This window comes from Dysidea avara, chromosome 4 (assembly GCF_963678975.1).
Source record: "Dysidea avara chromosome 4, odDysAvar1.4, whole genome shotgun sequence".
Lineage (NCBI taxonomy): Eukaryota > Metazoa > Porifera > Demospongiae > Dictyoceratida > Dysideidae > Dysidea > Dysidea avara.
Genome location: NC_089275.1, coordinates 40064 through 57347, shown reverse-complemented (window position 1 = coordinate 57347; position 17284 = coordinate 40064). Strand labels below are relative to the sequence as shown.

The 17284-nt window shown below is 38.7% G+C and overlaps 1 protein-coding gene across 2 annotated transcripts in view; it reads left to right on the top strand.

The window, feature by feature from the left end:
• Positions 1-17284, top strand: part of LOC136253334 (uncharacterized) — a 19246-nt gene extending 1962 nt beyond the window's left edge. The window contains exon 2 of one of the 2 annotated variants that reach the window (XM_066045982.1): positions 16887-17284. In XM_066045982.1, coding sequence (XP_065902054.1) covers positions 16887-16970 — 84 coding nt within the window. In that variant the 3' untranslated portion in view covers positions 16971-17284. The remainder of the gene's footprint in view (positions 1-16886) is intronic. The other variant, XM_066045981.1, reaches the window with a different exon arrangement.

Here is a 17284-nt window from a genome sequence, read left to right as displayed (position 1 = left end):
ATGATTATCACTGTATGAGTTCTCACTGTATGGTTATCACTGTATGATTCTCACTGTATGATTCTCACTGTATGTTTCTCACTGTATGATTCTCATTGTATGGTTCTCACTGTATGGTTCTCACTGTATGGTTCTCACTGTATGATTCTCATTGTATGGTTCTCACTGTATGGTTCTCACTATGATTCTCACTGTATGGTTCTCACTGTATGGTTCTCACTGTATGGTTCTCATTGTATGGTTCTCACTGTATGGTTCTCACTGTATGGTTCTCATTGTATGGTTCTCACTGTATGGTTCTCATTGTATGGTTCTCACTGTATGGTTCTCACTGTATGGTTCTCATTGTATGGTTCCCACTGTATGGTTCTCACTGTATGGTTCTCACTGTATGGTTCTCATTGTATGGTTCTCACTGTATGGTTCTCATTGTATGGTTCTCACTGTATGGTTCTCATTGTATGGTTCTCACTGTATGGTTCTCATTGTATGGTTCTCATTGTATGGTTCTCACTGTATGGTTCTCACTGTATGGTTCTCACTGTATGGTTCTCACTATGATTCTCACTGTATGGTTCTCACTGTATGGTTCTCACTGTATGGTTCTCATTGTATGGTTCTCACTGTATGGTTCTCACTGTATGGTTCTCACTGTATGGTTCTCACTATGGTTCTCACTGTATGGTTCTCACTGTATGGTTCTCATTGTATGGTTCTCACTGTATGGTTCTCACTGTATGGTTCTCATTGTATGGTTCTCACTGTATGGTTCTCACTGTATGGTTCTCATTGTATGGTTCTCACTGTATGGTTCTCACTGTATGGTTCTCACTGTATGGTTCTCATTGTATGGTTCTCACTGTATGGTTCTCACTGTATGGTTCTCACTGTATGGTTCTCACTGTATGGTTCTCACTGTATGGTTCTCACTGTATGGTTCTCACTATGATTCTCACTGTATGGTTCTCACTGTATGATTCTCACTGTATGGTTCTCACTGTATGGTTCTCACTGTATGGTTCTCACTATGATTCTCACTGTATGGTTCTCACTGTATGGTTCTCACTGTATGGTTCTCATTGTATGGTTCTCACTGTATGGTTCTCACTGTATGGTTCTCACTGTATGGTTCTCACTGTATGGTTCTCACTATGATTCTCACTGTATGGTTCTCACTGTATGGTTCTCACTGTATGGTTCTCACTGTATGGTTCTCACTATGATTCTCACTGTATGGTTCTCACTGTATGGTTCTCACTGTATGGTTCTCACTGTATGGTTCTCACTGTATGGTTCTCACTATGATTCTCACTGTATGGTTCTCACTGTATGGTTCTCACTGTATGGTTCTCATTGTATGGTTCTCACTGTATGGTTCTCATTGTATGGTTCTCACTGTATGGTTCTCATTGTATGGTTCTCACTGTATGGTTCTCACTGTATGGTTCTCACTGTATGGTTCTCACTGTATGGTTCTCATTGTATGGTTCTCACTGTATGGTTCTCATTGTATGGTTCTCACTGTATGGTTCTCATTGTATGGTTCTCACTGTATGGTTCTCACTGTATGGTTCTCACTGTATGGTTCTCACTGTATGGTTCTCACTATGATTCTCACTGTATGGTTCTCACTGTATGGTTCTCACTGTATGGTTCTCATTGTATGGTTCTCACTGTATGGTTCTCACTGTATGGTTCTCACTGTATGGTTCTCATTGTATGGTTCTCACTGTATGGTTCTCACTGTATGGTTCTCATTGTATGGTTCTCACTGTATGGTTCTCACTATGATTCTCACTGTATGGTTCTCACTGTATGGTTCTCACTGTATGATTCTCACTGTATGGTTCTCATTGTATGGTTCTCACTGTATGGTTCTCACTGTATGGTTCTCACTGTATGGTTCTCATTGTATGGTTCTCACTGTATGGTTCTCATTGTATGGTTCTCACTGTATGGTTCTCACTATGATTCTCACTGTATGGTTCTCACTGTATGGTTCTCACTGTATGGTTCTCACTGTATGGTTCTCACTGTATGGTTCTCATTGTATGGTTCTCACTGTATGGTTCTCATTGTATGGTTCTCACTGTATGGTTCTCATTGTATGGTTCTCACTGTATGGTTCTCATTGTATGGTTCTCACTGTATGGTTCTCACTGTATGGTTCTCACTGTATGGTTCTCACTGTATGGTTCTCACTATGATTCTCACTGTATGGTTCTCACTGTATGGTTCTCACTGTATGGTTCTCATTGTATGGTTCTCACTGTATGGTTCTCATTGTATGGTTCTCACTGTATGGTTCTCATTGTATGGTTCTCACTGTATGGTTCTCACTGTATGGTTCTCACTGTATGGTTCTCACTGTATGGTTCTCATTGTATGGTTCTCACTGTATGGTTCTCATTGTATGGTTCTCACTGTATGGTTCTCATTGTATGGTTCTCACTGTATGGTTCTCACTGTATGGTTCTCACTGTATGGTTCTCACTGTATGGTTCTCACTGTATGGTTCTCACTGTATGGTTCTCACTGTATGGTTCTCACTGTATGGTTCTCATTGTATGGTTCTCACTGTATGGTTCTCACTGTATGGTTCTCACTATGATTCTCACTGTATGGTTCTCACTGTATGGTTCTCACTGTATGGTTCTCACTGTATGGTTCTCACTATGATTCTCACTGTATGGTTCTCACTGTATGGTTCTCACTGTATGGTTCTCATTGTATGGTTCTCACTGTATGGTTCTCACTGTATGGTTCTCACTGTATGGTTCTCATTGTATGGTTCTCACTGTATGGTTCTCACTGTATGGTTCTCACTGTATGGTTCTCATTGTATGGTTCTCACTGTATGGTTCTCACTGTATGGTTCTCACTGTATGGTTCTCATTGTATGGTTCTCACTGTATGGTTCTCACTGTATGGTTCTCACTGTATGGTTCTCATTGTATGGTTCTCACTGTATGGTTCTCACTGTATGGTTCTCACTGTATGGTTCTCACTGTATGGTTCTCACTGTATGGTTCTCACTGTATGGTTCTCACTGTATGGTTCTCACTGTATGGTTCTCATTGTATGGTTCTCACTGTATGGTTCTCACTGTATGGTTCTCACTATGATTCTCACTGTATGGTTCTCACTGTATGGTTCTCACTGTATGGTTCTCATTGTATGGTTCTCACTGTATGGTTCTCATTGTATGGTTCTCACTGTATGGTTCTCATTGTATGGTTCTCACTGTATGGTTCTCATTGTATGGTTCTCACTATGATTCTCACTGTATGGTTCTCACTGTATGGTTCTCACTGTATGGTTCTCATTGTATGGTTCTCACTGTATGGTTCTCACTGTATGGTTCTCACTGTATGGTTCTCATTGTATGGTTCTCACTGTATGGTTCTCACTGTATGGTTCTCACTGTATGGTTCTCACTGTATGGTTCTCACTGTATGGTTCTCATTGTATGGTTCTCACTGTATGGTTCTCATTGTATGGTTCTCACTGTATGGTTCTCACTGTATGGTTCTCACTGTATGGTTCTCATTGTATGGTTCTCATTGTATGGTTCTCACTGTATGGTTCTCATTGTATGGTTCTCATTGTATGGTTCTCACTGTATGGTTCCCACTGTATGGTTCTCACTATGATTCTCACTGTATGGTTCTCACTGTATGATTCTCACTGTATGGTTCTCATTGTATGGTTCTCACTGTATGGTTCTCACTGTATGGTTCTCACTGTATGGTTCTCATTGTATGGTTCTCACTGTATGGTTCTCATTGTATGGTTCTCACTGTATGGTTCTCACTGTATGGTTCTCATTGTATGGTTCCCACTGTATGGTTCTCACTGTATGATTCTCACTGTATGGTTCTCACTGTATGGTTCTCACTGTATGGTTCTCATTGTATGGTTCTCACTGTATGGTTCTCACTGTATGGTTCTCATTGTATGGTTCTCACTGTATGGTTCTCATTGTATGGTTCTCACTGTATGGTTCTCACTGTATGGTTCTCATTGTATGGTTCTCACTGTATGGTTCTCACTGTATGGTTCTCATTGTATGGTTCTCACTGTATGGTTCTCATTGTATGGTTCTCACTGTATGGTTCTCACTGTATGGTTCTCATTGTATGGTTCCCACTGTATGGTTCTCACTATGATTCTCACTGTATGGTTCTCACTGTATGGTTCTCACTGTATGGTTCTCACTATGATTCTCACTGTATGGTTCTCACTGTATGATTCTCACTGTATGGTTCTCATTGTATGGTTCTCACTGTATGGTTCTCACTGTATGGTTCTCATTGTATGGTTCTCACTGTATGGTTCTCATTGTATGGTTCTCACTGTATGATTCTCACTGTATGGTTCTCATTGTATGGTTCTCATTGTATGGTTCTCATTGTATGGTTCTCATTGTATGGTTCTCACTGTATGGTTCTCATTGTATGGTTCTCACTGTATGATTCTCACTGTATGGTTCTCACTGTATGGTTCTCACTGTATGGTTCTCACTGTATGATTCTCACTGTATGATTCTCATTGTATGGTTCCCACTGTATGGTTCTCACTGTATGGTTCTCACTGTATGGTTCTCACTGTATGGTTCTCACTGTATGGTTCTCACTGTATGGTTCTCACTGTATGGTTCTCATTGTATGGTTCTCACTGTATGGTTCTCACTGTATGGTTCTCACTGTATGATTCTCACTGTATGGTTCTCACTGTATGGTTCTCACTGTATGGTTCTCACTGTATGGTTCTCACTGTATGGTTCTCATTGTATGGTTCTCACTGTATGGTTCTCACTGTATGGTTCTCACTGTATGGTTCTCATTGTATGGTTCTCACTGTATGGTTCTCACTGTATGATTCTCATTGTATGGTTCTCACTGTATGGTTCTCATTGTATGGTTCTCACTGTATGGTTCTCACTGTATGGTTCTCATTGTATGGTTCTCACTGTATGGTTCTCACTGTATGGTTCTCATTGTATGGTTCTCACTGTATGGTTCTCATTGTATGGTTCTCACTGTATGGTTCTCACTGTATGGTTCTCATTGTATGGTTCCCACTGTATGGTTCTCACTATGATTCTCACTGTATGGTTCTCACTGTATGATTCTCACTGTATGGTTCTCATTGTATGGTTCTCACTGTATGGTTCTCACTGTATGGTTCTCATTGTATGGTTCTCACTGTATGGTTCTCATTGTATGGTTCTCACTGTATGATTCTCACTGTATGGTTCTCACTGTATGGTTCTCACTGTATGGTTCTCATTGTATGGTTCCCACTGTATGGTTCTCACTGTATGGTTCTCATTGTATGGTTCTCACTGTATGGTTCTCACTGTATGGTTCTCATTGTATGGTTCTCACTGTATGGTTCTCATTGTATGGTTCCCACTGTATGGTTCTCACTGTATGGTTCTCACTATGATTCTCACTGTATGGTTCTCACTGTATGGTTCTCACTGTATGGTTCTCACTGTATGGTTCTCACTGTATGGTTCTCATTGTATGGTTCTCACTGTATGGTTCTCACTGTATGGTTCTCACTGTATGGTTCTCATTGTATGGTTCTCACTGTATGGTTCTCACTGTATGATTCTCATTGTATGGTTCTCACTGTATGGTTCTCATTGTATGGTTCTCACTGTATGGTTCTCACTGTATGGTTCTCATTGTATGGTTCTCACTGTATGGTTCTCACTGTATGGTTCTCATTGTATGGTTCTCACTGTATGGTTCTCATTGTATGGTTCTCACTGTATGGTTCTCACTGTATGGTTCTCATTGTATGGTTCCCACTGTATGGTTCTCACTATGATTCTCACTGTATGGTTCTCACTGTATGATTCTCACTGTATGGTTCTCATTGTATGGTTCTCACTGTATGGTTCTCACTGTATGGTTCTCATTGTATGGTTCTCACTGTATGGTTCTCATTGTATGGTTCTCACTGTATGATTCTCACTGTATGGTTCTCACTGTATGGTTCTCACTGTATGGTTCTCATTGTATGGTTCCCACTGTATGGTTCTCACTGTATGGTTCTCATTGTATGGTTCTCACTGTATGGTTCTCACTGTATGGTTCTCATTGTATGGTTCTCACTGTATGGTTCTCATTGTATGGTTCTCACTGTATGGTTCTCACTGTATGGTTCTCACTGTATGGTTCTCACTGTATGGTTCTCACTATGATTCTCACTGTATGGTTCTCACTGTATGGTTCTCACTGTATGGTTCTCACTGTATGGTTCTCACTGTATGGTTCTCATTGTATGGTTCTCACTGTATGGTTCTCACTGTATGGTTCTCACTGTATGGTTCTCATTGTATGGTTCTCACTGTATGGTTCTCACTGTATGATTCTCATTGTATGGTTCTCACTGTATGGTTCTCATTGTATGGTTCTCACTGTATGGTTCTCACTGTATGGTTCTCACTGTATGGTTCTCATTGTATGGTTCTCACTGTATGGTTCTCACTGTATGATTCTCACTGTATGGTTCTCATTGTATGGTTCTCACTGTATGGTTCTCACTGTATGGTTCTCATTGTATGGTTCTCACTGTATGGTTCTCATTGTATGGTTCTCACTGTATGATTCTCACTGTATGGTTCTCACTGTATGGTTCTCACTGTATGGTTCTCATTGTATGGTTCCCACTGTATGGTTCTCACTGTATGGTTCTCATTGTATGGTTCTCACTGTATGGTTCTCACTGTATGGTTCTCATTGTATGGTTCTCACTGTATGGTTCTCATTGTATGGTTCTCACTGTATGGTTCTCACTGTATGGTTCTCACTGTATGGTTCTCACTGTATGATTCTCACTGTATGATTCTCACTGTATGATTCTCACTGTATGATTCTCACTGTATGATTCTCACTGTATGATTCTCACTGTATGATTCTCACTGTATGGTTCTCACTGTATGGTTCTCACTGTATGATTCTCACTGTATGATTCTCACTGTATGATTCTCACTGTATGATTCTCACTGTATGATTCTCACTGTATGATTCTCACTGTATGATTCTCACTGTATGATTCTCACTGTATGGTTCTCACTGTATGGTTCTCACTATGATTCTCACTGTATGGTTCTCACTGTATGGTTCTCATTGTATGGTTCTCACTGTATGGTTCTCACTGTATGGTTCTCATTGTATGGTTCTCACTGTATGGTTCTCACTGTATGGTTCTCATTGTATGGTTCTCACTGTATGGTTCTCACTGTATGGTTCTCACTGTATGGTTCTCACTGTATGGTTCTCACTGTATGGTTCTCACTGTATGGTTCTCATTGTATGGTTCTCATTGTATGGTTCTCACTGTATGGTTCTCACTGTATGATTCTCACTGTATGGTTCTCACTGTATGGTTCTCACTGTATGGTTCTCACTGTATGGTTCTCACTGTATGATTCTCACTGTATGATTCTCACTGTATGGTTCTCACTGTATGATTCTCACTGTATGGTTCTCACTGTATGATTCTCACTGTATGATTCTCACTGTATGAGTTCTCACTGTATGGTTCTCACTGTATGATTCTCACTGTATGAGTTCTCACTGTATGGTTCTCATTGTATGGTTCTCACTGTATGGTTCTCACTGTATGGTTCTCATTGTATGGTTCTCACTGTATGGTTCTCATTGTATGGTTCTCACTGTATGGTTCTCACTGTATGGTTCTCACTGTATGGTTCTCACTGTATGATTCTCACTGTATGAGTTCTCACTGTATGGTTCTCACTGTATGGTTCTCATTGTATGGTTCTCACTGTATGGTTCTCACTGTATGGTTCTCATTGTATGGTTCTCACTGTATGGTTCTCACTGTATGGTTCTCATTGTATGGTTCTCACTGTATGGTTCTCATTGTATGGTTCTCACTGTATGGTTCTCACTGTATGGTTCTCACTGTATGGTTCTCACTGTATGATTCTCACTGTATGGTTCTCATTGTATGATTCTCACTGTATGGTTCTCACTGTATGGTTCTCATTGTATGGTTCTCACTGTATGGTTCTCACTGTATGGTTCTCATTGTATGGTTCTCATTGTATGGTTCTCATTGTATGGTTCTCACTGTATGGTTCTCACTGTATGGTTCTCATTGTATGGTTCTCACTGTATGGTTCTCATTGTATGATTCTCACTGTATGGTTCTCACTGTATGATTCTCACTGTATGGTTCTCACTGTATGATTCTCACTGTATGGTTCTCACTGTATGGTTCTCACTGTATGAGTTCTCACTGTATGGTTCTCACTGTATGGTTCTCATTGTATGGTTCTCACTGTATGGTTCTCACTGTACGGTTCTCATTGTATGGTTCTCACTGTATGGTTCTCACTGTATGGTTCTCATTGTATGGTTCTCACTGTATGGTTCTCATTGTATGGTTCTCACTGTATGGTTCTCACTGTATGGTTCTCATTGTATGGTTCTCACTGTATGGTTCTCACTGTATGGTTCTCACTGTATGGTTCTCACTGTATGGTTCTCATTGTATGGTTCTCACTGTATGGTTCTCACTGTATGGTTCTCACTGTATGATTCTCACTGTATGGTTCTCATTGTATGGTTCTCACTGTATGATTCTCACTGTATGATTCTCACTGTATGGTTCTCACTGTATGGTTCTCACTGTATGATTCTCACTGTATGATTCTCACTGTATGGTTCTCACTGTATGATTCTCACTGTATGGTTCTCACTGTATGATTCTCACTGTATGATTCTCACTGTATGATTCTCACTGTATGATTCTCACTGTATGATTCTCACTGTATGGTTCTCACTGTATGATTCTCACTGTATGATTCTCACTGTATGATTCTCACTGTATGATTCTCACTGTATGATTCTCACTGTATGATTCTCACTGTATGGTTCTCATTGTATGGTTCTCATTGTATGGTTCTCACTGTATGGTTCTCACTGTATGGTTCTCACTGTATGGTTCTCACTGTACGGTTCTCACTGTATGTTTCTCACTGTATGATTGTCACTGTATGATTGTCACTGTATGATTGTCACTGTATGATTGTCACTGTATGATTGTCACTGTATGGTTCTCATTGTATGGTTCTCACTGTATGGTTCTCACTGTATGATTCTCACTGTATGATTCTCACTGTACGGTTCTCACTGTATGGTTCTCACTTTATGGTTCTCACTGTATGGTTCTCACTGTATGATTCTCACTGTATGATTCTCACTGTACGGTTCTCACTGTATGTTCCTCACTGTATAATTCTCACTGTATGATTCTCACTGTATGGTTCTCATTGTATGGTTCTCACTGTATGGTTCTCACTGTATGATTCTCACTGTATGATTCTCACTGTACGGTTCTCACTGTATGGTTCTCACTTTATGGTTCTCACTGTATGGTTCTCACTGTATGATTCTCACTGTATGATTCTCACTGTACGGTTCTCACTGTATGTTCCTCACTGTATAATTCTCACTGTATGATTCTCACTGTATGGTTCTCATTGTATGGTTCTCACTGTATGGTTCTCACTGTATGATTCTCACTGTACGGTTCTCACTGTATGTTTCTCACTGTATGGTTCTCACTGTATGTTTCTCACTGTATGGTTCTCACTGTATGTTTCTCACTGTATGATTCTCACTGTCACTGTATGATTGTCACTGTATGATTCTCACTGTATGGTTCTCATTGTATGGTTCTCACTGTATGATTCTCACTGTATGATTCTCACTGTACGGTTCTCACTGTATGTTCCTCACTGTATAATTCTCACTGTATGATTCTCACTGTATGGTTCTCATTGTATGGTTCTCACTGTATGGTTCTCACTGTATGATTCTCACTGTACGGTTCTCACTGTATGTTTCTCACTGTATGATTCTCACTGTATGGTTCTCACTGTACGGTTCTCACTTTATGGTTCTCACTGTATGATTGATTCTCACTGTATGATTATCACTGTGTGATTATCACTGTATGATTATCACTGTATGGTTCTCACTGTATGAGTTTTCACTGTGTGATTCTCACTGTATGATTCTCACTGTATGATTCTCACTGTATGATTATCACTGTATGATTCTCACTGTATGGTTCTCACTGTATGATTATCATTGTATGGTTCTCACTGCATCGTTCTCACTGTATGAGTTCTCACTGTATGGTTCTCACTGTACGGTTCTCACTGTATTCTCACTGTATGTTTCTCACTGTATGATTCTCACTGTATGATTCTCACTGTATGGTTCTCACTGTATGGTTCTCACTGTATGAGTTCTCACTGTATGGTTCTCACTGTATGATTCTCACTGTATGATTCTCACTGTATGATTATCATTGTATGGTTCTCACTGTATCGTTCTCACTGTATGAGTTCTCACTGTATGGTTCTCACTGTACGGTTCTCACTGTATGAGTTCTCACTGTATGTTTCTCACTGTATGATTCTCACTGTATGTTTCTCACTGTATGGTTCTCACTGTATGGTTCTCACTGTATGATTCTCACTGTATGATTCTCACTGTATGATTCTCACTGTATGGTTCTCACTGTATGATTCTCACTGTATGTTATAATTGAAGTTTGTGCAGAAAATACAGCACGAGGGTGTGTGTAGAGAGATGAACCCGGATGCTGTATTTGCCTTGAGACACCCTATGGGTGCTGTGGTATGCACATAAGCATAGGTGGTGCTTTAAGTGTTATATTGTCTTCTTGCTCGGAGTGTTTATTTCATGTGCCTGATATTCAGTGATCAGACTACTGAGGTTCTAATAGTTCTTGTGCGTCAACAAATGGTCATGTGTAGCAATTGTAGTTAGTTCAAAAATGAATTGATTTGATTGGTTGAAATCTTGTACACTGCTATTGCAAAAGAACTAAGTGTCCATGTAACTAACTGGTAGAATTAGTCTGACTAGTTTAGAATGTACTGTCATGCATCTGATTAATCTTGCTGGGGTAACATTTCTTGCATAAGCTATAGTCAACCTAAACCTACGACACAAGATGGACATACGTTAGGGTTTGATGGCCACAGGGCAAACTACATGATGTGTATATGGAGTATATGTAAAGTGTGACCTGTAGATATCATTAACTAACCTCCCTTGTTTCACTACTAATTTTATTTCTATGATACCTAATCGATCATAAAATTCCTAATTTTACTTTATACTTGTTAAGTATTGTTAGAAACAGTGAGCTTAGTGGCCAAGCACTGTGTTCTAGTTTTGGGAGGTGAGTAGATAGATTATATCAAGATATTATAGTATAACTAAGAGTATCGAATGGGTGTATTACTGTGATTAATGATTGCATAAAGTAACACGGATATTTCAGTAATTGAAAACAGAAATTACCGCCCTCCCCCATCATACTGTACCAGCCTCTTGTACATCTATGCTGAATGTGAGCGTGAAGATATAATTTCACTATACTGTTTGTTATATAGTTATACAACAGGCATGAGTGCGTTTAAGCAAAATCCCTCTGTGACATGTGTGACATTACAAATCCCTCTGTGACATGTGTGACATTACAAAATCCCTCTGTGACATGTGTGACATTACAAAATCCCTCTGTGACATGTGTGACATTACAAAATCCCTCTGTGACATGTGTGACATTACAAAATCCCTCTGTGACATGTGTGACATTACAAAATCCCTCTGTGACATGTGTGACATTACAAAATCCCTCTGTGACATGTGTGACATTACAAAATCCCTCTGTGACATGTGTGACATTACAAATCCTTCTGTGACATGTGTGACATTACAAAATCCCTCTGTGACATGTGTGACATTACAAAATCCCTCTGTGACATGTGTGACATTACAAAATCCCTCTGTGACATGTGTGACATTACAAAATCCCTCTATGACATTTGTGACATTACAAAATCCCTCTGTGACATGTGTGACATTACAAAATCCCTCTGTGACATGTGTGACATTACAAAATCCCTCTGTGACATGTGTGACATTACAAAATCCCTCTGTGACATGTGTGACATTACAAAATCCCTCTGTGACATGTGTGACATTACAAAATCCCTCTGTGACATGTGTGACATTACAAAATCCCTCTGTGACATGTGTGACATTGCAAAATCCCTCTGTGACATGTGTGACATTACAAAATCCCTCTGTGACATGTGTGACATTACAAAATCCCTCTGTGACATGTGTGACATTACAAAATCCCTCTGTGACATGTGTGACATTACAAAATCCCTCTGTGACATGTGTGACATTACAAAATCCCTCTGTGACATGTGTGACATTACAAAATCCCTCTGTGACATGTGTGACATTACAAAATCCCTCTGTGACATGTGTGAGACATTACAAAATCCCTCTGTGACATGTGCGACATTGCTACGTGGCAAACACAGCATGGTTGCGTGTCACACATGGAGCCATGTGTGGAAATGTGAAGTTATAAGTAGGCTGTGCTGTATGGTTTTTTTTTGTTATCAGATACACTTGACTGAATTATTAGAGTATTTACGTGACTGCTCTATTAGAGTATTTCAATAATTCATACAATACTGTATAAACACAAATATTGACTAGTATATTAAAAATTATAAATTTAAAAATAAAGTAGCAATCCAAGCAATAAAAAGTAGTGAAACAAGAGAAGAACGATGGTAGCTATTACAGCATAGCTCAGTGGGAAATCCCTACTTTGGCATGGTATAGCCATTAATTATTTTGTGTTCAATGCCAAAGTAGGAATTTCCCACCGAGCTATGCTGTAATAGCTACCATCGTTCTTCTCTTGTTTCACTACTTTTTATTGCTTGGATTCCTACTTTATTTTTAAATTTATAATTTTTAATATACTAGTTTGTTTAGTTTTTTTATTAAGGCATACAGCTAGCTATCAACATGTGACTGTTCTATTAGGGTGACTGCTGTGTTAGAGTATCTCGACGCAGCCTGCAAGATGTGTGCTTGCCCAAAAAGGGGCATGGTTTCGATCGATTATAGAGTATGTTGAATCAGCCTTCCAAATTGAAGGTGTGTGGTCACTGAAATACAGCTAGTGCTCCAAAAGGGGTGTATCATCGTGGTTTCAATCGATAGATCGATAATGCGTACAATGAAGAATGGGCGTGACCTTGTGACCTATCGTGAAACTATCTAGCTAGTACCAGTACCTCCGTACAGTACCCTCCGTCATAGATTATATCAGTAAGGAATATAATCTATTCCTCTGTACAGTAGCGTAGTCCGAGTATGCGCCTTAAATAATCTTGTGGTGTCTATTAGCTATGCTGCTTAAAGAAAGTGTTGATATGGAAAATTTACGCTTCGATATGGTTTCGTTGGATGAAGAAGAAGACAAGCAGCCTGATTGAAGATAAAGAAAAAGACAAGGCACAGAGGGCACACACTCGTTGGAACCCTAAAAGGCACATCCCACTGGTGAGTTTGCTATTGTTGCGTAAAATGGTGGCCGTGCACTGCTTCGTTTGGCCTCTAGGCTTGCGACTGTGATCAGGCAGTCAGGCAGTCAGTCTAAAATTCAAAGTTATGGCGATTTTTAAAATTCTGTGTCCGGCCACCTGTAAGAGTTTTGTTGTATTTAATGCTGTTTTATGTATTATATGGACTAGTACTATTCTGTAAAGGTGATTTTCGTCTTGTAAGATATCTCTAGGATGATTTTTAAAGGCGCGATTTTGGGTGGCGCACGAAAATTTCACATGGATTCCTACTTAAACGGTACGACTGTACCGTTTGATATTTGGTGATTTTCTAAAGAATTGCAGCTAGCAATGTTTTAATTTGGCGAATTGCTCTCACTGATAAATTGGCGCTACAGTGTTGCACATGAGGTTGTACGTGTTATAGCTAAACCCAGAATCTGGATCTATTACATGTGTCTTAGCTGTAAAGTTTGAAGCATAGTTCCAATCGCTATGCAATTTACACTATTCTACTCCTGATGTAATAAGGATTTAAATGGTACTTATAGGGTTTTACCCTAATGCTAAACTCTTAGGCCAAAACTTGCCATGTTCCAGCAAAGAAACATTCAAACCCTTTACATACCCTTTATAAAATTGATGGTGGTTTCTTCTATCAACTTGAAACAAACGTTGCTCACTTCTCTGTCAGGCCATATTATTTGACTCACATGATTAAACTTACATTCAAAACTAAACACGTAGCAAGAAGATCAATTCGTAGAATTGCACATTGCCATCCTTCAATGCTTCATATCAAGTAAGTCTTTGTAATTACAGTGTTCTTTTAAACTTCTCCAAGTAGCCCAACTAACACTAATGTTTAGTTTACCCTGCCATGTATGTTTGTAAATGTGCATCCCCTAAAAGTTCTATGCAAGTTTAAAGGATAAAGCGTGCGTGCTGTACAATCCTTCTTGTGCTGAAATGCCTGCCTTGTGGGTTTAGTCATGATCAGTCACTGCATTCACCCAGAGTACATCTGCTACCCACCTGGTTGCTTTCACAGTTTAAACCGGGTTGAGTCATCCGGCCGGGTGTGACCCAGATTGGATCACGTGTGTAGTGGATTTTATTAACCTGGTCCTGGTCAGTTTGTTTTGTGAGCCATTCCTACTTATCAGGATCATCAAATGGTACAGTAGTACCATTTAAGTAGGGATCATGGTGAAAATTTTGAAATTCTGTCTTTAAAAATCATCCTAGGGACATTCTATGCCACAAAAATCATCTTTACGGAATAGTACTAGTCTATATAATACAATAGTACTAGTCTATATAATACAATAGTACTAGTCTATATAATACAATAGTACTAGTCTATATAATACAATAGTACTAGTCTATATAATACAATAGTACTAGTCTATATAATACAATAGTACTAGTCTATATAATACAATAGTACTAGTCTATATAATACAATAGTACTAGTCTATATAATAGTACTAGTCCATATAATAGTACTAGTCTATATAATACAATAGTACTAGTCTATATAATACAATAGTACTAGTCTATATAATACAATAGTACTAGTCTATATAATACAATAGTACTAGTCTATATAATACAATAGTACTAGTCTATATAATACATAAAAATACAACTAAACACTTACAGGTGGCTGGATATAAAATCCAATACTTTCTTTCAGCTACATAATATAGACACCACAGAATTATTTCAGAGCTGGATCTCAGAAGCGCTTCTGTCCTGGCGCTACTATATGAGATATACTAGCTAGCTATCTGCAAGTTCGTGATTGGGATCCTGTTTGCGATAGGTTTGTGACCACGCCCATCAATTAATAAAGATCTAGGTGGACTAATAGCGATAAAGTATGGAGACCATACCTCTTAACCAATCTAGCTGTTTACTCAACAGTAAATAAGATGACCTCACCCCTCATTGGTCTAGCTAGCTGCACACCTCTTGGCTGACTTGAGATATACTCTAATACAACAGTCACAAGTTACATTGTAGCTAGCTGTGCTACAACAAAAAACTAAACAAACTAGTATTTAAAAAAAGTTAATTTAAAAATGAGTAGGGATCTATGCAACAGAAAGTAGTGAAACAAGAGATGGATGATGGTATTATAGCATAGCTTAGTGGGAGGACTTTGGCACATTAGATATAACAGTTATTTTGTTCAGTGCCAAAGTAGGGACTTTCCCACTGAGTTATTCTGTAATATCATCATTAATCTATTGTTTCACTACTTTTTGTTGTATAGATCCCTACTTCATTTTTAAATTTACAATTTTAAAATACTATGCCTGTTGGTATATACCTGTTTATCAATAGGTGTGCATGAATTCATGTCTGTTGCTGTCTGCAAACTTATGTGGAGTCATGCCCGCTAATCAAGTATGAGTTCTAATTTAGTGTTGCAACAGGCAACTTCTGTTGTGAGCCACACCCACTTGCATGACTAATATATCAGTGAGGAGTACTAAAGGTTTTAATTATCCATGAAGCCATTTGTTAAAACCAATCTCAGCAACTGCTGTCACACATGTTTAAAAAATAATACAAAAGTTTCATTTAGGCAGTTTGGTATCGCCAATTCACCAATGTTTGTTAAAAACACCAAATTTTGTTGTTATACAGTAATTACAGAGCAAAAAAAAAGAACTACTTTGCTCTTCAGCATTAATTAAACATCCTGGTTTAATGGAACAGAATTATTTTCGAGAAGAAGTGTAAACAACAAACCCAATGCTAAGGACAGGCACACAATGGAATTTTGACAAGAAAGGGCCTGATTTTGGTTGTTTTCATTGGAAGTGAAATTAAAACTTAATCAATCATGGAATGCACAATGATCCATTCTAGCTACTTTTATCCCAGAATTCTCTGTATGTAGTATTGTTATGTCTTTGTACATACTGTTTCCTTTTCACTTGATAGCCACTAGTGGACCTATACTCATTGTAAAGAGCCACTAAAGGGTTGTTTGGATACTTTTGGGTTGTTTGGATACTTTTGGGTTGTTTGGATACTTTTGGGTTGTTTGGATACTTTTGGGTTGTTTGGATACTTTTGGGTTGTTTGGATACTTTTGGGTTGTTTGGATACTTTTGGGTTGTTTGGATTCTTTTGGGTTGTTTGGATACTTTTCAAGGTGGTTTTTAGGTGTGTGTTCTGTTGTATATAATTATTAGGATCATTGCAAAAAACTGGTGTGCTCAGCTCACTACAGTACTAGCACATTGTATGCACACACCTGTTATGTGTGACGACAACCACAGCTTCATTTAGCAGCTGACAGTATATGACTTCCTTGTAGTTGTTATCATTGTTAATCATTACATCATTATTAATAATGTAATGACATTGTAGTGGTATAATATTGTGTATGTTGTAACAGATGTTCTTGGGTCATGTGATAGCAAGAGGAGTGTTGCTAGGCAGTGATGATGGCAGCCAGACTAATAGTAGTGACAGTATATGACTTCCTTGTAGTTGTTATCATTGTTAATCATTACATCATTATTAATAATGTAATGACATTGTAGTGGTATAATATTGTGTATGTTGTAACAGATGTTCTTGGGTCATGTGATAGCAAGAGGAGTGTTGCTAGGCAGTGATGATGGCAGCCAGACTAACAGTAGTGACATGATCAGTCGGTTACCAACGTTACGACAACGACGGCGACGGACTAGAGCAACTAAACTTCATCGTAGTATATCAGTGCCTGCAGTTATGAATGACATGGTGTAAATTATTTTGTTAAATTATTTTTAATATCAATCTTTACATACA